General features: G+C 53.4%; 1 protein-coding gene across 1 annotated transcript in view; it reads left to right on the top strand.

Moving 5' to 3' along the window:
- The first annotated feature begins 5776 nt into the window (after nucleotides 1-5776).
- Nucleotides 5777-21522, top strand: part of IGFN1 (immunoglobulin like and fibronectin type III domain containing 1) — a 32657-nt gene continuing 16911 nt past the window's right edge. The window contains exons 1-12 of the mRNA XM_045877062.2: nucleotides 5777-5875; nucleotides 8164-8211; nucleotides 8702-8824; nucleotides 9975-10114; nucleotides 11264-11363; nucleotides 12809-12853; nucleotides 13134-13179; nucleotides 13956-14130; nucleotides 15024-15137; nucleotides 16281-16449; nucleotides 17627-17899; nucleotides 18615-18668. Coding sequence (XP_045733018.1) covers nucleotides 8205-8211; nucleotides 8702-8824; nucleotides 9975-10114; nucleotides 11264-11363; nucleotides 12809-12853; nucleotides 13134-13179; nucleotides 13956-14130; nucleotides 15024-15137; nucleotides 16281-16449; nucleotides 17627-17899; nucleotides 18615-18668 — 1246 coding nt within the window. The 5' untranslated portion in view covers nucleotides 5777-5875; nucleotides 8164-8204. The remainder of the gene's footprint in view (nucleotides 5876-8163; nucleotides 8212-8701; nucleotides 8825-9974; nucleotides 10115-11263; nucleotides 11364-12808; nucleotides 12854-13133; nucleotides 13180-13955; nucleotides 14131-15023; nucleotides 15138-16280; nucleotides 16450-17626; nucleotides 17900-18614; nucleotides 18669-21522) is intronic.

The following is a 21522-nucleotide window of genomic DNA, read 5'->3' as shown; positions in this document are numbered from 1 at the left end:
TTTTGGTTGGGGCCTCTCCCTTCCCTATCTTCTGGTTTTATCACACAGAACCAGGATAGGCATCCTCTTCCTGTCTTTTAATCATTTGTTACATAGGAGTCTCCAGATCTGCCCACTTAAAATCAAGTAGTGGTGGGCAGTACCTTGTCACTCCCCAGCTGGAGTCAGGTAAGTTATTTGTACATTCTCTGGCAGCGCTGGGGGGCAGTTATTCAACAACGAATGCCAAGCACTGTTTTCAACTCAGTAAACAAAACAGAATCTCTCTCATGCGGCTTCTATTTCAAATTGAGGAGAGAGCCAAGAAACAAATACATAGATTGGATCAACCCAGTATCAATAAATGTTAGCTTCTTTGCATGGGATAATCAGAGAAGAAGTTCGAACCAGTGACGAGGAGTCAGCTCGGCAGAGACAACAGCCCGCACAAAGGCCTCCCTGCGATCCACAGTGGGAACAGTAAAAGCCAATGAGATAATTAAATGACACAGTGACACCAAGTGCCTAGCTCAGTCGCGCCTTGTGGCTGCTTCGCTCGGGCTGGTTTCCATCTCTGTCATGGAGAGCTGCGGTCAAAGCCAACCGCAACAACGACAGACGCCATTTATCGGTGACCTGACGGGGGATACTAGGTCTCCCCAATCAGACGAGAGTCTCTGAGCTGGGCCTGTGCCTCGGCCACCATGGGGGAAGGCAGGATGAGCCCCCTGAGGGCAGGAACGGTGTCCCCTCCAGTCCCCAGGGGAGGGTCCTGTCCTCAGGGTTTCTTAAGCAGGAGACTGACAGGCACCTTTCCTCCCCATGGCTGCATCTTGCAAGGACTTGAAGTACCCAGCAGGTCCCAGCCTAGCTCCCTGCCCAGCCCTCAGCCAGGCCCCTGCCCGTGGTGTTCTGCTTTGGCATGTGGCCCCAGGGCCAAGCCACTGGTCGGGGATGGGGTTTCATCCTGAACTTTACCACAAGCTGCATATGGCCAGGCTACTGGGAACTTGGGAAGTTGATGCCAGAGTAAGGACAGCTGATCTCAGGGAAGGCGCCATACTGCCCTTGGAACTTGAGGCAGGGGGATTGGGTCATAGGGTCTCATCCTCATGGTACTTGTCTCAGCTGGCCAGTGGGAGGGGAGAGTCCCGGGGACAAGTCATACCCCACGTGGGCCTCGATTTCCATCTTAGGCAAACCAATCCACAAGACTGAGCTTTCCCTGGGTGTGTATCCAGGCTTAGGCACAGGGATTGGGAGTCCCTGTCCCTGTCCCTGTCCTTGGAAGCCCCTAGTCTGATGTGGGAGACACAGCCCCACTCTCAGGGAGTGCCAGGCTAATGGGGGAGATAGGTCCTGGCTTCAGGTTTTTTTCCACTCCAATCTAACCAATACACAACACCCAAGAGCTCTCTCTAAAACACAAATATATTCTTTTTCTGCCTAAAAACCTCTCCTGGCTCCTCATGCACTCCAAAATAAACACCAAACTCCATTGCAAGGCACAAAAAGCACTCTACCACCTCCATGGGTATGAAGCCTGCAGGGCGGGGTGGGCCTTTTGGTGAAGGGAGTTCAGCTCTGTGTTCTCAGAGTTGCTCAGGGCAGCAATCCTACAGACAGCTGAGTGAGAATTCCAGGGGCATGCCCAGGTGGGGTCTCCAGTCCTCTCTGTCCCCTCTTCTGCCAGCATAAAATCGCTTGCTGTGAGGCCCATGATTGTCAGGGGCATGTGGTGTGGACACCAGGAGAGCTCTTGGGAAAGATGGGAGGAGGATGTCTTCTCCCCAGTCTGCTTGCCACTTCTTCCCACAATGGCTGTCACTGGCTGGGGCTGCCAAGGACACGGAGCTGGGCCGACTTGCTGAGAGCTGGGGGGACTGGTGAAGGGGTGACACAGAGTCCTTTCTGAACCCCACAGATTTTCCTCCCCGCCTCCCCCCCACCAGCTCCTGCCCTGGGCAGAGCCTACCCCGGGTGGTGGCAGGATGCTTCCTGAAGGGCTCCAACATTATCTCCCAATGAGCTTTCCACACGGTCATGGGAGAAACACTGAGAGGAATGAAAGGGATGCTCCTTTTATATTTTTTAAGCATGGCGTTCATTCCCAGATCATACTACTGGTAGAACACCAAGAATTAGCCATTTTATCAAGCCTGTAATAATTGGTAAAGAGCATGATTATATTGCATGGCACTTTGTGTCTATGGGTTAAACGTATTAAGTGGCTAAATATAAATATTTAAAATATATTATTCATCTTTTAGCCCTGTTTTATTATTTCTTCCTTTAAAAAAAATACCAGAACTCTTAAAAATTGCAAATTGTTGGGCCCTTCTCAACTTTTGAGAGGCCCTGGTAGATCTTTTGAGGATAGGGGGTTCATGGTCAAAAGAATACAGCCACGAAGGCTGCAGAATATTTAATTATATCTAATTTTTCCAGTTCTGAATGGCTGGGCCAGGAGGCAGAAGTGTGATGGAGTCAGAGAGCCTGCTTGACATTCCTACTCAGTCGTTTACTAGCTGTGTAACGTGAGGCTGGCATGGAACCGTTCTTAGCCTCAGCTTACTTCTCTGTAAAATGGACATAATAAGTGTCTACTTCATAGCCTTGTTACGTGGCTAAAGAAGACGACCCACACGGTGTCACACAGTATCTCCGGACCCAGGATGTGCTGTAATTTGCTATGATTCGATGAGAGCAGGCAAACGTCTCCATAAGATAGGCAGCTATATGAAAATGCAGCCTTAGAAAGCAGAGAGGGTTTGCCTCCTCGAGCAGGACTTTTCATTTACTTCCTCACCATCTGACTGACACCTCAAGGGAGCAGCTTTCTGGAATGACTTAGTAGTTGGGGCTTCTCCCCAATTCACTGCCTTTTGGCAGGTCATGTTCCTCTCCATTAATGACTAGTAATCTGTGAATCTACCTCTGCCTCCCTCCTCTGCAGAGACGGGCCCTGAGGCCCAGAAGAGGAGCCCATCTCTGGGAGGGAGGAAGGCAGAGTAGATCCACAGATTACTAGTCATTAAGAATGCAGATGTAAGGGCGCCTGGGTGGCTCAGTTGGTTAAGCGACTGCCTTCGGCTCAGGTCATGATCCTGGAGTCCCTGGATCGAGTCCCGCATCGGGCTCCCTGCTCCGCAGGGAGTCTGCTTCTGCCTCTGACCCTCCCCCCTCTCATGTGCTCTCTCTCTCATTCTCTCTGTCTCAAATAAATAAATAAAATCTTTAAAAAAAAAAAAAAAGAGTTAATGTATCTAAAGACCTAGGAGAATGTCTGACCCGTAACAAGAGCTCTGTTTAAGAGTCAAGTGCTGTTGTTGTCATTGTGTTGTCGGTGTTAAATGCTCTCAAGATGGGCTCTCAAAGATTCTGTCCAGCTCTGATCTTCTGGGAGGTTCTACACCCATGAAACCCACTCAGTAAGTCACAGGACACTAGAAGATTCAAGTTGGCCAGGATCTCAGAGATCATCCCACCCAACCCATGCCATGGGGAGTAAGAGGGCCCCCAGAGGGAGGCCTGTATGGGGCCTGAGCCTCTTGGCACCTGCCATATAATAATGCATTTCCCTCTTGTAAGGACAAGGGAGTAATAATAAATTGTGATCATTTCACTACCCAAAGTCATTGAGCCCTTCCCATAAGACACTGTGAAAGAATGAATATGCATAAATCCTGCCCAGAGCTCTTCTGACATGGATATTCTCCTAATAATAAAGGCCAAAACTTGTTCCTTTATCTCCCAAAGAAAAAGTCTATCAAGGGGTGTAATAATGCTACATTATAGAGAGAGTTGGTGTGAAAATTTTACCACTGGATAAAATCAGGGCACTGGGAAAGATCACTGGGGAATAGGTCAGAACACGCTATTGTTGGCCTGAGTGGTAGGTAGCCAGAAAATTCCTTAAAGGGGCTTGGCATCCCCATGTCACCCCTTTGTTACATACTGCCAATCACAAGGAACAACACCAGAGTCTGACCCAGGATCTTTCATACCACTGAGGATTCTCACCTTCAGGAAGATGGCTAAACATGCCAGGCATAGCTAAATATTATTGGGTATTCCATTTGATAAAGCATAAAAAACAGAGGATAGAGGATGGGTGGAATTTTAGTTGCTTGGAGTCCTGAAATTTCCATCTTACTGCAAAGAGAGGGATTCAAGTATGGGATAGTGCAGAGCAGACAGGTATGCCTACTGTGGTCTTCTAGCCATCCCCAGGCCTCAGGGAAGAACCTACCAGCTACTTGGGGGCCAAGGGAGGCACGTAAAATGCTGAAGGGTTCTGTATTGGGTCATGTTCCCAGCCTCTCCCTCTTTTCCTCCTGGGACGATGGAACATGTGGCTCAGAAGGTCCCCTGGAGGCCAGGACCCCACTATCAGAAAGAACACCTTGGGTATATTGGACCAGCCTCCTGAGAGCTGGACTCCTGCCTCTCACTTCCACTTTCCTCCATTCTTTTTCTGCCGTGCACCAGAATGAGTTTCTAAAAATGCAAACTGGGTCCCGTTGCTCTTCCAGATTAAATAAACCTCAACAGCCCTTAGGACAGAGATCAAAATTCTTAAATGGCTTCTCAAGCCTACCTGTCCAAACTCAGCCCACGTCACTCTTGCCCTAGGTCTCTGAGCTCCAGCTCTACCAGCCGTCTGGAGGCTCTAGTTCTCCTAGAGCATGCTGCAGTTTGTTACCGGCTATTTCTCATGCATCCGACCCATTAGACTGTAAGCTCCACGAGGGGAAGGCCCTGTCATCTGCTTGCCTCTGTATTCCCAGTGCCTAACACAGTGCCAGACCCAGGACCTGACACAGGGTAAGTGTTCAATACATACTTACTGAATAAACGAAACACCAGCCTCTGACACCTAGAGCTAGAAACACACAAGGAGACACACAATATATGTATGCACGCACACACACACACACACACACACACACACCCTGGAGTGGAAGAGGTCAAGCACCTCCCTTCTCAGAACACATGCAGAGGTAGATCCTACAGAATTGGCAATGTGATAGTGAGTACGTGTAAATACCCAGTGGCCTCCCTTTGAAGGTGGCTCTTTCAAAGCAGACCAGGTGGCCTTCTCATCTCGTCTCCCGGGCCTTGCTTCTCCTCCACTCTCCTTAAGAAAATCTGTTAGCAGCCATCCTATCCCCAACTCCCATCTTCCATCCACGCATCCTCAAAACCCCAACCATCTGCCTGCTACTTTCAGCCCCTAGCCCAGCTGGCCGGACCCCCCTTCTATCCCGCGAAAGCTCACCTTCTCCCGGAAGGCCTCTTGGCTGCAGACCTCCAGGGTCTCCCCCTGCCCCACACTCTCAGGGGAGTGCACTCCCACAGCAGAGCCTTTGGGATCAGGCCCTCTATCTAGTTCCTGAGGTTGTTGCCTGTTTGGTGCCATTTTGGGTTGTGATTCCCAAGAGGGCACTGGTTTTATGTATTTGTGTGACTTATGGTGTCAAGGGTCTCAAGGGATCAGCTTAGGAGCAAAATTAGGGCTTTGGATGATGTACCCCACCCCTGCTAAAAGGGGTTATCTCCATGAGGCCACATGGAACAAACCTAACCAGTCAGCTTTGCAAACTGAAGAGTTGGATGAGCTAATGTCACGGGACCCTTCCATCTCTGACCTCCTCAGAGGCTAGGGCATTAACCCTGGGGCAGGGGCCCTGCCCTGCCAAGCCTGGCCTAGAGCAGGAGGAGGGAGGCGGGGTGAGTGGGAGGGGCAGAGGGAGCCTGGGGAGTCCGCAGTGACCTACAACTGCTCCCAGCACTGCCTCCACCAGCAGTCCATTCAGAGGCTCTGGCAGTGCGAGGCAGCTGGGAACAGGGAGGAGGGAGCAGACAGGAGGCTGGAGGTCAGCAGTACGCCCAGGTAAGTAGGCACTGCGCACCTGGCTGCCCACCCAGGGCAGAAATGGAGATGCTGGAATGCTCTCGAACTTTTTCTACTCAGGAAGGGGCAGCAGTGGGCATGAGATCAGCCTGGGGAATATTCAGCTGTAAACAGTGGGGTGCACGTACAGTCCCTTCTAAATGACTCCAGGATATTTGGAAGAGAGAATTTCAGTGAGTCCTGTCCGGGGGGGTCCTGTCCTGGCTCTGATTTTCCAGGCACTGTTTGACTTACAGTGTGAAATGATGACCAGGTTAAAAAGCTGACTAGCTGTCTAGAATGAGGACCTCAGGTCTAGGACTTGTTACATTTGGATTAATAACATGGTCAAAGCAGTTGAGACAAACTCCATTTGGCTCTTCCAGCCTCAACCCTACCAGTTTGGAAGGTGGGGGCAGCAGCTACCCAGAGGCGCAAGATGACGGCAGGTGGGAGCAGGGGGTGCCGGGGGGCTGTGGGTCCTGGAGGGACCAGGAAACACTGCCCCGAGGGGCCAGGGCTGAGAGTGTTGGTGGGATAGGCTGAACTGAGGACACGGCTGCTGTCTGGTGCTAAGAAAAACTAAAATTTCTTCTCCAAAGGGGGGAATGAACCATGGGAAGAGAATTCATTTCCTTCCCTGTCCCCCCTGATTGAGATGATATCCATCTAGTCTCCACCCAAGCAGACCTTTTGCCCATTCGCCACTAACCTTGTCCCAAGTCTGGCTTCCTGAAGAGAATGGAGGTCTAGAGGGCAAGATGGCTTAACATCCGACCCTTAAGTTCCCGGAGGGGTCTGCTTCTCTCACCCTTCTCAGCTGGGACCTGTAGGCAGGAGGCTGGACGGACAGAGGCCGTGTTAGCATTACACTTCATGTGTAGCAAACGGCAGAGTAAGTGACTGAGAGCTGGTGATGAGGCTGATGGCGGTGATGAGGAAGATGAAGAGGACAACTAAGGTGTCCGTGTTAAATTCAAATTACTCCAGGACAGGTGCCAGGCAATGTACTGGGGAACGGGTGGGACGCAGACCCCGGGAGCTCCCACCCCTTGTGGTCAGCTGCGTTCTCCTCCCCTGGCGGCCGCGCTCCATCCTCGCCCTCCCTCCTGACTCCCTGCCGCGGTGCCTGTGACCCTGTGACTGCTCCAGAACGTCCCTGGCGCACCATGGAATTCCAGCGCCCTGGGGGGCAGCCTCTGCACTGTAGATGGGACACCTCGAGGCCAGAAGTGCCAGTGGTGGGCAGTTGTGAAATGCAAGTGTCAGTTGGGGGGAGGAATTTGCTCTGTCATGTGTGATTCTATCCTGAACGCAAGGCTCTTTGGGCAGGGAATGGCATCTTCAAAATGGAACCCTTGGCCACGGGCCAATCGCACAGGAGGTGGGACTGCTGGAGAACTCTTTCAAGACATCCCCCCCATCCCCCTCCAATTCATGGCTCTCACCAAGGCTCTCATGTCAGCCCAGAGCCAAGCCCCCCCTCTCCCCGGGGTGGCACTCCCCAGCAGCCATGATGGAAGGATGCAATTGTGAGAAAATCAGAAATCTGGCCTCCCAGCCCCCACATCCTCCTCCCAGGGGGAGTTGGGAGATGGTTGGGGGAAGCTGGAGGGCATTTCTTTCACCTGACGCTATAATTCACTGGCTTTGGAAGGGGGCAGATGGATTTATGAGGATCCTGTCAGTCTGTGTCAAGAAGAGCTAAAGAACAGCCAACTAAGGGATTCTCCCCCACAGACCCGGTGATCAGAAAGATTCCAGATTAGTTGAGGGAGGGAGGTAGAAGGCCGCTGGACCCTGCTAGAAAATCTCAGAGTTGGGGTTGGAGCCAAGAGTCCCAGAGAATATCCCTGGAAAACTGACATTCCACAGTCAAGAGGAGGCAGGCTGCGAAATGGTTAAAGGAATCCTGGATGCCAGGCATTTGATTTCCTGAGGTTTGGGGAAGCTGTGTCTCATCCTCTGAGTGGCCATCAGGCCTGGGGCCCCACCCGAAAGGCCAGGCCACCAGCACAGGTTGCAGGTTCAGCCCCGTGGGCTCCGTACCTGGGAAAGGTAAAACCGAGCAGCAACCCACCCTCTCCCTGTCTCGGGGAAGTTGGTTTTGCTGGAGCAGAGACCTGCAGGTCACCGATCAATACCATTAGGTGGGGTTAGACAAGCTCTCAGGGGGCAGCAACTCTACCCAGCTCCCAGGCCAGAGACCAGCCAAAGCACGGATGGTGTGGGGAGATGGGGTAAGACCAGCCTGCACTCTCATAAGCATTTCTGTCTTCTGTTCTCAGGAGATCAGTTGCCACCCTCAGTAACCAGAGGCACCCAAACTATGGCAGGTGAGAGAAGAGCTGACCTCCCCTCCCCCGTCTTAGTCCCTCACTAGCGTTCCTCACGGGGTGGAAATGAGGGAAGGGTAGGGCTCAGAGATCTTCGGGAACTTGCCTGGTTCTTTGTTTTTTCCAGTTTAGGCTTTGGGTTTTAACTTGTTTTCCTGAATAAAGGATGCACAGCCCCAGTGCGGAGCCCCTTCCCATTCTCCCTTCTCCAACTTTACCCCAGTGACGCTCCCAGGGTCTTCCCTGGGTGCCCCCTGCCCACTTCCCAGGGGCTCCATTCACACTGCTGGAGGACCACTGCCCAACTCCACTAGAAAATTCAAAAGCCCTGTTCAAGTCAGGAGCTCTGAGAGACAATCCCGCCCAATGGTGGGATAGTGGGGAGGGGCTCACGTTCCGTGGGTGCATGCATCAGGGCTCCATTGTGTTAAAGGGTCACCCACGAGGAAGAGTAGGGAAGGTTCATCTCTGTTTCTCCCGCCTTCTCCAGAGAAGCCCCCAAAGAAGTCCGCCATTCATGGGGTGAGCATCCGGCAGCTGGTGGAGGAGATCCCCGAAGGTGGCAACACACCAGACTTCCAGCAGAAGCCCGTCGCCTTGGCGTTGCAGGAAGGTGAGACCCGGGAGGGGAGCTGCTGAGAGTCTGCACGGTGGAGAGGGCTCAGCCCCATCCTTCCTAGCCGGCCTCCCAGCCCCCACATCCAGCACCAGGCCACACCATGTCTCCCTCTGCTTGTGGGGCGCCTGCCTGCCTGGGTCCCCAGAAGGGCCAGGGACCTGAGGGCAGAATGGGCAAAGGGAGTGAAGACATACTAGGGTATGCTGAAACAAGAAATATTTGGGAACAAGCGTGGGGGATGCTCACTGGGGAGCGGGAGAGGTGGTGGTGTTGCCGAGCTCCCCTCCCCTCTCCTGACCTCTGAGCAGTCGCTGTAGACACTGTTAAAACGAAGTTCATTTGGGCCACATGAGAAAAGTGCCCAGGAAAGTGATGGGAGCAAAGACTTTTGGGGGAAGGGGTGAGAATTGGTGTTCTTTTTCCCAGCACAGGTTCCTACAATACCTTGCAATTTACATCATTTCGGTATAAGAAAAAGAATGGCACTTTATTTTTCTAAATCTGACTCTAAGTCCTCACTCAAAATACAAAGGTCATGGCAATTGTCTCTCATCACTGCGGAGGGCCCTTGGGTCCTCACTCTGTACTGCTCTCTATGGAGATGTCCCTGGCAGGAGCCCAAGGGATCTCTTGAGGGTAGGCAGCTCCCAGCCTTCCATGCCACACATGGAGCTTGGGCTCTTTTCTGAGGCTGGAACCCTGTGTCTCGGGATCATCCCGCCTTGAAAGTGGACACGGAACCCCCAAAAGACTCGTCCCCTTCCCAGTCTTGGGAGGTCCTTCAGACTCCTCCCTCACCTACGTGCAAAGAAATGCACCCTTCCACCCCAAGCCCTGCTTGCCTCTCCTTCCACCATGGACAGTCCAGCCGCATCTTTTCCTCGAGGAGCCCACCCTCTGTGATACAGAAGCCGGGGGGGGGGGCGGGGCGGGCGGGAATCTGTCTTCTGGGTGCCTGGAAACTGCTGCTCTCTGCCTGGCATCATAAGACTCCTTGAGTCAGGGCACCAAGGCCTGACACCCTTCTTGGAATGGGCAGTGGAAATACCTAGAGCAGTGAGAACAACAAATTAAAGTCCCAATAAAGTCTACTCTTAGCCCTCCCCCAAGCTGCCAATCTTTTGACCGCCTTCTCCTGCCACAGGGAAAAATGCCATCTTTCGGGCCGTGGTCTGTGGGGAGCCCAAACCTGAGGTGGGTTGGCAGAGCACCAAAGGTAACCTCAGGAACTCCAGCAAGTACCAGATCTCCTCCTCCCCCTGCAGCAACGAGCACGTGCTACAGGTAGGGCCTGCAGCTCTCCCCCCGACCCACGTCTACTCATCTCTCCCTGTCCCCTTGAAGGGCTCCTTGGCAGCCTCCAAACCCCGGAGGAGTAGATGTTCCCAGTTGGGGTTGAGCCCACTCAGCTCCATCCTGTGGCTCCAGGTGGCTTGAGCCAGGTTGGGACCTGCCAGGCTTGCAGGTATGTACCTCTGCTGATAACCTGGCAGGTGGTGGAGGCTGGAGCTCAGGAACTCAAGCTGTGGAGTCTGGACGGCCTGGTTTCCAATCCCAGGCCCACCACCTTGGCCTTGGAAAGTTCCTTACTTCTCTGTACTTCCGTTTCCTCATCTGTGACATGGGATAATAACAGTACTTACTTTACAGTGTTGTTACGAATATGAAAAGTTTATGTGAGGTACCTCACCAATGCCTGGCCTCCAGCGAGCACTCTGTCCCTGCTGCCAATATTAGTAATAATTAGGGCGCCTGGGTGGCTCAGTTGGTTAAGCGACTGCTTTCGGCTCAGGTCATGATCCTGGAGTCCCGGGATCGAGTCCCGCATCGGGCTCCCTGCTCGACAGGGAGCCTGCTTCTCCCTCTGACCCTCACCCCTCTCATGTGCTCTCTCTCTCTCATTCTCTCTGTCTCAAATAAATAAAATCTTTAAAAAAAAAAATATTAGTAATAATTAGAGCTACCAGTCACAGAACACCTACTATGTGCTAGGCCTTGGGCTAAACATTTGACATAGATGATATCCTTTACTCCCGACCATTCACTACTTTTTGAGGCATTATTATTCTCGCCGTATAAGAAACTAAGGTTCAGAGAGGTTAGGTAATTTACCCAAGGTCCCATAGCCCGTAATACGTGACGGAGACGATACGTAGTCCCAGATCCACCTGCCCCCAAAAAGCCAGCCTTTCTGCTACACCACATCGCCTCTGCTGGCTAAGAGGCCCTCCCCCAACCTGCCAATGGTACATCCACTCTCTGTCATGATCCCGCTTTTTGTTTTGGGGTCTGACTTCCTTGATGAAGACTGTGAGCTCTGTAAGGAAAGGGCTGTATCTTATTCATCTTGATATACCTTTAGCCATGTCTAGTAAGTGGAGGAAGGGGGGAGGGGGTGCTAGGCATGTCCCCCCGGCCTTGGCCTCTCTGCAGATCAACAAGCTGACAGGTGAGGACTCGGACCTTTACCGCTGCACCGCAGTGAACGTCTATGGAGAGGCCACGTGCTCCACGAGGCTCCTGGTCATCGAAGGTGGGCTCGACCCCCTCCCCTCATCCTGTCTCATTGGTGCTTGGGGTGCTGGCCCTGGCTTTCTCCTCAGAGAGCCCTCAGAGGCCTCAGAGGCCGGGCAGCTGGTGGGGTGAAAGGAGAGAGGGACAGCAAGTTCGCTGTCCCATCTGGTGCCAGGGCCCTTGGCTTCACGCACTTACATACCAACTCTGCATGTGGTCTAAAAGGCACACGCTCAGCAGATGCCCCACTGCAGATGCTCTGAATGATAGTCTCTTAACCCTGGAGCGTGAGAGCAGGACCTAGAGGTCGGTTTCTGGTCCTGAACCTTCTGTTAACTCCTTCAATGCGCTTCATTTTCTTGAGGGGGGGGGCCAGCTTTGTGGCCCCAGTTTCTCCAGTGTACAAAGGACACTTTGTACAGGCCTACGTCAGAGGTGGCAAACAGGTAATATGAAGGCCAAATCCTTTCTCAGACGTGGGGGTGGGTTGTTTTTGACTTGCACAGTGTTTCCAAATTTTAAATTAATTTTTGACATATAATAACGGGAAGGGGCATGTCTCTTGAGAAAGCAGATCTAGTCTTTCAATTGGTTATGCTTTTGCCTACGAATAACAGAAAACCCTACTACAAATAGCCCAAGAAATAAAGACACTTGATTATGTCACATGATAAGTCCTGAGGTTGGAACCCAGGGCTCAAACCACAGCTCAGCGCTGTCACAGGACAACCAGATGTTTCCTGTCCCACTGAGCTGCCACCCAAAGACATTGGCTTGGCTTATAGCCTCGTGGTCATAAGACTGCTGCTGCAGATCCCAGCTGCATCCACATTCAAGGTGGGAAGAAGGGGAAAGAGGTGGCCCCAGGTACAGCTGGCCCTTTTATCAAGAAAGCAAAAGCTTTCTCAGAAACTCCTTGGAGACTTCTGTTAACATCTCATTGACCAGACCCGTGTCACATGGCCACTCCTGGTGGCAAGGGAAACTGGGAAGGCAAGGATTTAGCTTTTCCAGCCTCCTTCCTACTAGTGGGAATAGGCAATGAGGACTGGGCATGGCTGCAGGCTCAGTCAAACAGCAGTGTTGGCCTACCTGGGCAACATCTGGCCCGTACCCTGAAATGGCAGCTCCTGGGGGGCATGGGAGAGCTGCTGCCCCTGCAGCCAGCCACAGTCTCTGCACTCACTTCTGCCGCCCCCCTGCCCCTGCAGACACGTCAGCGGGCCTCCCCCGCATGTGATAATAATCAGGTCAGCTCCACATCAGTCATGCTAAGGCTCTGGGTATCAAAGCTTATGATGGACCCTCCGCTCATCCCTCTTGCTGAGCTGTTGTCTTGCCCTTTTGGACAGTGGGGAGGACACGGCTGGGGCACTCAGTTGGTTCTCAGGAAGACCATCAATGTGTCTCGCTTCTCTCCCTATCTGTCCACATAAATCTCTTCCTCTTCTCCTGATGGTCCAGTTGGCTTTCGGAAGAATCGGAAGAGGCACAAGGAACCCCAGGAGGGTAGGTGTAAGGGTTGTCAGAAATCTTCTTGGGTTTTGGGGAATGGGCTACTCCTTGCCTGGTGCTCCTGACTTGGCCAAGCCCCTACCAACACCTTACAGATCATCACCAGTCCACAGGAGGGCAACTTTCAAAAGCTCAGTTGTCAGCCATGGACCACAGGTCCTCAGATTGCCAGCCCCTCACACACCCACCCCACTCCCATTGCCACAGAAAAGCCCTGCCTTAGCCCCTTGGAATCCCACCTGGGCTTGGGGCCTCATTCCTGCTCCTTTTCTAGACCTCAGGAAGGAGCTGATGGACTACCGAAATCTTCTGAAAAAGAGGTGGGTGTGGGCCTATCCAGGGGCAGGGTTGAAGTCTCCCCAACTACATCCATGAGCAAGGCAGGCTCAGTTCTCCCGTCCACTGGCTAGGAAGCTAGACTGCAGGTAGCCAATAGGAAGAGGGAAGAGCACTGACCCCCTAGTTCTGTTGCCTTTAAGCTCTGTGTCCTTGAATGAATCATCTCTTCTCTCCCAGTCCTGACTCACTTGTTTGTAAAATGGGGTGCTCCACTAGAACAATGATTTTTTTTTAAGTGTTAAAGTAACAGAATAGGGACGCCTGGTGGCTCAGTCAATTAAGTGGAGGCCTTTGGCTAAGGTCATGATCCCAGGGTCCAGGGATGGAGTCCTGCATTGGGCTCCTTGCTCAGTGGGGAGACTGCTTCTCCCTCTCCCTCTGCCTGCCCCTCCCCCTGCTTGTGTGCTCTCTCTCTCTGACAAATAAATAGATAAAATCTTTAAAAAAAAAGTAACAGAATAATCTGCACACACACACCCCGCCCCCCCCCCCCCCCCCACGGCCATCTTTCTCAGTGATCCACAATACAAGGTGTTAGGAGCAGAGTTTCTCCCCTGAAAGTTCGGACTGGGGTGGGGGTCGCCCTTGCCCATCTCTGTGTCCATCGTGTCCCGACAGTGCTCAGACCCAGAGCCCAGCCTCCGCATCCCTTTCTAGTGCAGAGAAGGCAGCTCCCCACAGCCTCTCAGGGTGCCAGGCCCAGGGACGCAGCTCCTGGGGCTCCCCTGGCCTCTGACCTGCCCGCCCTGCTCCCCAGGGCCCCGCCTCCCACCAAGAAAAAGGTGGACCTGGAGCAGGTGTGGCAGCTTCTGACGACGGCCGACCGCAAGGACTACGAGCGGATCTGCCTGAAGTACGGCATCGTGGACTACCGGGGCATGCTACGCAAGCTCAAGGAGCTGCGGAAGGAGCACGAGGACAAGATGGCGCAGGTACCCTCGACGGGGCCCGCGGCCCGGTGCCTCGCGGGCGCCCCCACCTGGAGCTGGGCCTGGCGCAGGGCCGGCCCTCACCCAGCTCCCAGGGCCACGTGTGGTCAAGCATCGGGGCCTCCAGTCAACGTTTTGGCTTTGAAATCTGGTTCAGATACTAAAATCTGGGGCATTGGGCAAGTTAGGGCCTCCGTGTCTTGGTTTCCTTACCTGTAAAATGGGTGTTATAGTTGTACCTGCTTCTTAGGGTTAGGGAGAGGATGAACTAGAGAATGTACTTAAAGCACTTAGCCGAGTGCCTGACACCTGGTAAGGGCTTTCTGTCCGCTGTCATCCTCCCCAGACCTTGGATACCTGTCTTATTTCTAAATGCTTCCTGTGGAGGGGATTTCACCGTTGCCTGCTTATCCCAGTGTCTTATAAACTGTATAGGCAGTTCTTTCCTGGGTCTAACATAACTATAGCACTAGTCTAATTTGTCTTCTGGAAATGCAAAACAACTAGTTTTCACCATCCTGAAAATAGTATTTTATCACCTTGAAGGTGGTTCATCAAACATCCTGGGACTCAGTTTTCTGTCCTCCAAGCCTTCTCATTGACCTTAACACAGGGCTTTGCCCACAGTAGGTGCTCAACTGCTTTTTATTGGCCGGAATAGCAGATGAACAGAAATGTCCTACCATGTTCTCAGAGCACCTGGATGGACACCTGGGGTCCTTTCTCACTTTGCTTCCTGACCTGATGTCTCATCTTGGAAAATTTCTTCCCACCTGTAAAATGGGCAAATGCATGCTCAAGTGGGACATGGTGGGGGGTGGGACTGGGGTCCGAGGGTTCGGAGTGCCCCGAAGAGAGAGCTCAGAGAGATCCCCTGGTGCGTTTGTCTTCCCTAGTACGTTAACGCCGTCTCCAACTTGAGACACATCAGGGTCAGCAAGGAGGGGGTCGCAACATTTGATCTGGAGCTGGATCTCAAGTATTCCGGGAGCAAGATTCACCTGTATAAGGTGAGGCTGGAGGAGTCATTGAGGAGGGAGGCATCTGGCAGGGATGCTGCAGGTCGTGGGGGGAGGAACTATGGGTCCCATGGATTCCCCTCTGGGAGCAACTCAAGCACACAGATGGTGAGTCCTGAATCCCCTGGAGTTCCTGATTGGAGGGAGGTGAAACTTTGGTGTAGACATTTCATAAAGTCTTCTTACCTCTCACTGAGCAACGAGGTTCTCTAGCCAGGACACCGGGGGTAAAAAGAGGATTCTGAGAAAATGTACCCCCGCCCCCCTGCATCTGTTTCATTGCTCTAGCTGGTCCTGCTGCCTGCCATGGTCTTCCCCGGTATCCACACGGCTAATTCCCTCACCCGCAGCCAGATGTCCCCTGACCACCCTCTGGGTGCTGTGTCCCCCCAGCCCCGTCCTGCATCCCTGAGTCCATATTTTCCTCTCCCTTTTCTTTTTTTTCCCTAATTCTATCTCTTTCTAATATACATTATATTATCTGCTTATGATATGTGTTATTTGTCTGTGCCCCTCCTAGAATTTTAGCTCCCTGGGGGGCAGGAATCTTTGTTTTATTCACTGATGTGCCCCAAGTACCCAACCCAGTGCCTGGCACACAGGAGGCAACTGCAGACGAGCTGTTGTTAATATCTTTCAAGTGGCAAATCTATCTAGGCTTTAGCTACAGGGGGCGTGTGTATGGATCACTGGGTTTTCTAGAACCCCTAAAGATACCTGATAGTACTTTCTTGTGGCCCTCCGAGAATGAATGTGCTGGGGCCCCTAGGGCCCTCGGTGTTGCCTCCCTGCCCCCTGGTAAACCCCTGGGGCTGCTTGGGTGGTTACTCAATCTGAGCGGAGGTCTCCCACTCTCAGGTGTCTCTTGTGTGACACTTGCAGATTATTTACTCCATAGTCAGAGTCAGCGACCCTCCTAGGGCAGTATTCCTTCACCTCACACTCCCCATTCTCAAGGCCTCTGAGCCCTGCTCTCCACCCCTGCCCCTGCCCCCCTCCTCATCTCCTCTGTGGTTCCAGCAATGTTGTCTGGTGCCTCGGCCAGTGGGAGAAAACTGCCAGAGTGGGGTTGAGGCAGGAGGTGCTGGGGCCCCACTGAAGCCCTGAACCTCCCTCTTTCTTTCTTGGCCTCAGGATGGTGAGATGATCCCCTACAGCTTTGATAACCAGACCAAGCACTGTCTGCGGCGGCTGGGGAAGCGCTACCAATTCCAGATCCGAGACCTGCAGCCTGAGGATGCCGGCATTTACCAGGTCAAGGTGGAGGATGCCGAAATCTTCTCCACGGAACTGGATGCTAGCGGTGGGTGGTCTTCCCCTGCAGAAGCTGGAGTGGAGATCTGTTAGGAGGGGGGCCCATGTGCCATGGCACAGGGAGGGGGTGGAGAAGATAAATGTGATATGCCTCCCCCCCCCCCCCTTGCAAAGACTGTGAGGGAGAAGAATGCACACCCAGGTGGTTAAATTGAAATGATCTCTGCTTTCCAAAAGTCTTGGTCCAAGGTCTGTGTTCTCTTGATGCTGAGCTGGGCTCTCCTGAGTTCCAGCCACAGACATACAATGTCCATGCCATGCCCCTGCTCACAGACCGTCTGCAGCGGAGATTCTATCTCCAGGTTAGATCCAGACTAATTTCACAGGCTCTAGCCACAGCCTCACTGCTTTCTGCTGCAGACTCTCACCTCCCACACTCCCCAGCACAAGATCCACCCAGGTGCGGAACCCTTGTGCCCTGTACAGACCTCTTCCTTCCCTGCCTCCCATGGCCCCACCCCACCTGGGAACTGTCCCTTCCTCTTTCATCAAACTCTGTCCCATCCCCTCGAGTAGCTGTGTATACATCATCACCCACCCCCCACACCTGGCCTCCTGGGAGGAGGAGAGGCCTGGAGAAGAAAGCTTTGGGCAGACAGAACATAAAGAACATGATTCTAAATCAAGGTTGAGGAAGAAAGAGGGCATGAGGTCTCCAGGTATGCCTGGACAGGGCTTTGAAAAGCCGAGAAATGGCGTGGCATGGGGGAAGGAGCAGGGCCTTTGACGTCAGCCAGACCTGGGTGTGAATCCTGCCCGGGCTGCCTCTTAGTTGGGTAAGACTGGGTTTCCTTACTTGTAAGAAGGAAATAATAATACCTATCTGGGAGGTGGTCCTAGGATTCATAAGAGATCATATATGAAGCTCTGGCAGTCAGCATATCGGTTTCTTCCTGTACCCATCTTACCCCCAGACATAATCTCTGGATTTACGATTACAGAATTCCAGAGCTGAAAACAGTCTTACTGTTCATAACCTCATTATAAGCCCTCATTTTATGTTGGGAACTGTCACCTGGGGTAAAGAAGTGACCTGCCCCAGGTGACACAGGGGGTCTGTGGCTGAGCTGGTCTGAACCTGGGCTTCCGAGCTCCCGGCTTCGCTGTGTCAGGTCACGCTGGGTCAAGCTGCCAAGCTGACGCCCCCATTCCTGCTTCCCTGACAGCCATCCCCTCCAGAGTGGTGGTCCCGCTGGCTGAGGCGCACTGTGAAGAGCAGGGTGATGCTGTCTTCGAGTGCATTCTCTCCAGCCCCTGCCCCAACGCCACCTGGAATTTCCGGCACCGGCCACTCCAGCCCAGAAACAAATATGAAATGTTTGTGTCCCCTGATGGGCTGACCCACAGGCTGGTGGTAAGGGGGGCCCATTTCTCAGACATGGGCCCCTACTCACTGGGCACTGGGTTCCACTGTTCTACTGCCTGGCTGGTGGTTGAAGGTGAGTGGTTCTTACCTCTGTCGTTCCCTGGCTGAGAAGGGCATGAAAAAGGCCAAGGCCAGGGGCTTCCCTTGGTCAGTCATTCGCTCTTGATGATTCCTTCACTGTCCAGGAATAAGGAAGGCTCCTGAGATCTATTCCTGACCCACCTCAGTGCTGGCCCTCGCAGCCAGCCTGGTCCTCCTCAGCTGTGTGTGCTCCATGGGCCTCTGGAATGCCTCTGGGAGCAGAGATCCAAGATGGCCCGAGGCTCCTGGCCAGGCCTTGGCTGAGATTCACTATGGATGAGAATCTGGGTCAGGCCAAAGAACACCCTTAAATTCCCCTATGGATTTAGGTTCAAGGTGATCCCAGGAAACTGTAAAGTGGACATTTGTAAGGCAGATGGTGAGCAAATAGAGCTTTTAAAAATCATGCAACTGTTCATGGCAGTTTGATAAGCGGATGAGTTTTAGGTTATGTATTTTCTCCAAAAGTCCTCATGAACCACATAGCAGGGCAGGGTGTCTGTGGGTACAGGGCTGGGGGAGGTGGTGATAGGATTCATCTATCAATGAGCTGGCACACCCTGGCTTCCTTCTGAGATGGTCAGCTTTTTCTCTATTAGGGAAACTGAGGGTCAGGCAAAGCAGTTAGGGTCAGACGGGTGACTTGACGTGATTTAACAGGTCTTTTCTTTTGTCTCTCTATGGGGGCATTGACCTCTTTATCAAAGCAGGGAAGGATAGAAACTTTCTGACTGCAAGTGCTGACCATCAGCTGCAAGCCCAAGGAGCCCAGACCTCAGAAGCAGAAGATTCCAGGAGCATCAGCAGCAAGGGAGGGGAACCCAGAGAGCAGGGCCTGCTGGAGGGCTCCCTTAATGGGGCCAGGCTTGCTTCTGGGCTACAGTTCACAGCTGGCCTAGAGACAGGTGGCCTTGATGGGCATGGCTACTCCCTAATAGGGAGTGATGGGGCAGCTGGCTCAGCCGGGGGCCCTGGGCAGGCAGGAAAGGGCTTTCTGGAAGCAGAGGGAAGCACAGTCACTCCCTTTGGGGAAAATCAGCTCCACAGAGAGGGAGGCTGGGGCATAAGCCTTCCAGGGAGCCCCTATGTACAGGGAGAGGGCCTAGAGTCAGGTTTAGGTCTCATGGAAGGTCAACAGCAAGATCATGGCAGAGACAGTGATGGGGACAGATGCGGTAGGACAGCAGGAGGTTGGGAGGCTGAGTCCAGGTACCCTCAAGTGGGAGGACTGGGGAGCAGCGGGGAAGGAGAGGAGTACAGAGAGGACCATGGGAGTCCCCTGGACAGGCATAGCCAGAAACAACTCTTCAGTGCTCATTTGGGACCTGGGAGAGGACAAACAGCCCTGAGGGGATCCCAGTCTAGTCCTGGGGGCTCTTGGTCAGAAGGGGGAGTGATGGAGAAGATTTTGCAGGGGGAAAGCCTGGGTGAGGTGGAAGGAGGGGGTGATCTGAGCAGGAAAAGACAGAGAGGAGCGACAGGGGCAGTGTGGAGCAGGGGGACTGGTGTGGGGGAAGCTGGAGACAGCAGTGGGACAGGTAGTCTTGGGGCCCAGGAATATCCTGGAGAAAGAGCTTCTAGCTCTCAGGGTGGCAGAGATGCTGATAATGAGGAAGCAGGGGGCTGCTGGGGGCCAGAGGAGTCTCAAGGGCAGATACCTATAGGAAAGAACTCCCAGGAACCATCAATACCTGGTAGTAGAGAGTTCCTTCTGGGACAAGGGGGGCCTGAAGCCAAAGCTGAAGGGTCACTACAGACAGCTGATCGAGACCCAGGGAAGTCTGTGGGTGGGGGAAGGCACTACAAAACCAGCCCTGCAGGCCCAGGAGGTCCCAGAGGCTGGGAGAGGAGCCTACAGGGGCCCAGAGGAAGGGAGGGCCAGGAGACAGCAGAAGACTTGGGTGAGGCAGGGGATGGCTCCAGAAGCTTCCAGTATTCCCAAGGCTGGCCAGCAGGTCAGTGGGGAGCAGAGGTTGCTGGCAGAATAGAGTCTGGGAGCACAGGTCCTTGGGATGACACAGGGTCCAGCCTCAGCAAAGCCAGGGCCTACCACAGGCCTGGAATGTTGGGGTCTGGTGAAGGGGAAGGTGGTGTGGGTGGTACCCAGGGGGCTGGACTAATGGGGTCTGGTCAGGGGGTGGATACCAGAAGCCACAGGCTATTTGGGTCTCTAAGCCTGGGTGCTCAGGGTTCTGGGGAGACACTAGGAGACACTGATGGATTAAGAGGTCCAGGGGCAATGGGTTCTGAACCAGATTTCTGGAATGGGTCATGGAACTCCAGAGGAAAAGGGCTCAGAAGTGAGACAGGCTACGAGGATGGCTTAGGAGGTCCAGGGAGAATGGAGTCTAGGTACGGCAATGGCGTAGGGTATGCTAGAGGAATAGGTCCTGAAAACGGGTCTGGCTATAGTGATAGCTCGGCAGTGTCAGGAGAAATGGGCTCTGGTTATGGCGCTGGTTGTGAAGTTGTCTCTGGGGCACCTGGGGGAACAGAGTCTGAGGAAGGGGTTGGTTATAGGCATGGCTCAGGGGTGCCTGGGGGAATGTGGTCTGGAAACAACGATAGTTACGGTCCTGCAATAAGGGGGTCTGAGAGACTTGCTGATCTCAAGAGTGGCTCAGGTGGCCCTGATAGAGGGCCCATGGATGAAGCCAGGATGCCTCCAGAGGCCAGGGATGCATCCAAAAGCCAGGGGGATACTGGCCCTGGGGGAAGGCATCATTCCAGTGGTGGCCTAGGGAGTCCTGGGACAGTGGAGTCTGTGGGTAGAGGTGGCCTTGGGGCCTCTGCAACCATGGAGGCTGATGAGGAGGGACATGTAGAATCAGAACCAGGGGTCTCTGAAAGAATAAGTCCTTGGGGCCAGACTGGAGACTATGGGGACTTCAGAGCCTCAGGAGCTCTGGGGGCCTTTGGAGAAGGAGGCCATGAAGATGGCTCTGGGGAAGCAGGAGCCATGGAGCCAAGGTATCTGAAGGCAGGAGGCAAAGTGAATGATGGGGTTGGGACCAGGGACCTTGGTGCTAGGGCCTCTGGAGCTAGAGCCTCTGGAGCTAGAGCTGGTCATTGGGACGATACCAGGTTACCCGAGGCACTGGCTCCTCATGCTGGGGCCAGTTCTGAAAGCCAAGAGACTTATGGGTCTTGTGGCATGCCTGTTCTTGGGGGTGGATCAGGAATTCAAGGGTCTCAGCAAATTGGAAGGAAAACAGCTTATAAAGGAAGGTCGAAGGGTCTTGGGTCTGGGGGGATGGGGCCAGGGGGTGAGGCAGGTTATAAGGATAGTATTGAGGTTTCTGGGGAAATGGGGTCAGTAGATGAGGCAGACTATAGGAAAGATTTGGGAACTCCTGAGGGAATGGGTTCATTGGGTAAGGCAGATCATAGGGATGATATAGGGGGTTCTGGGAGAACTGGGTCAGGGGGTGAAGCAGGTTATAGAGATGGTTTGGGGGGTTCTGGGAGAATGGGGTCAGGGCATGGGGTGGGTTATAGGGATGGCTTAGGAGGTTCTGGGAGAATTAGGTCAGGTGGTGAAGTAGGTTATAAAGATGGTTTGGGGTGTTCTGGGAGGATAGGGGTGGGGGGTGAGGCAGGTTATGGGGATGACTT

Source organism: Mirounga angustirostris, unplaced genomic scaffold, assembly GCF_029215605.1.
Source record: "Mirounga angustirostris isolate CCGP_5_RB_7025 unplaced genomic scaffold, mMirAng1.0.hap1 SCAF_6, whole genome shotgun sequence".
NCBI classification, from domain to species: Eukaryota; Metazoa; Chordata; class Mammalia; order Carnivora; family Phocidae; genus Mirounga; species Mirounga angustirostris.
The sequence above is the reverse complement of the archived record's forward strand: the minus strand, read 5'-3'. Positions and strand labels throughout refer to the sequence as shown.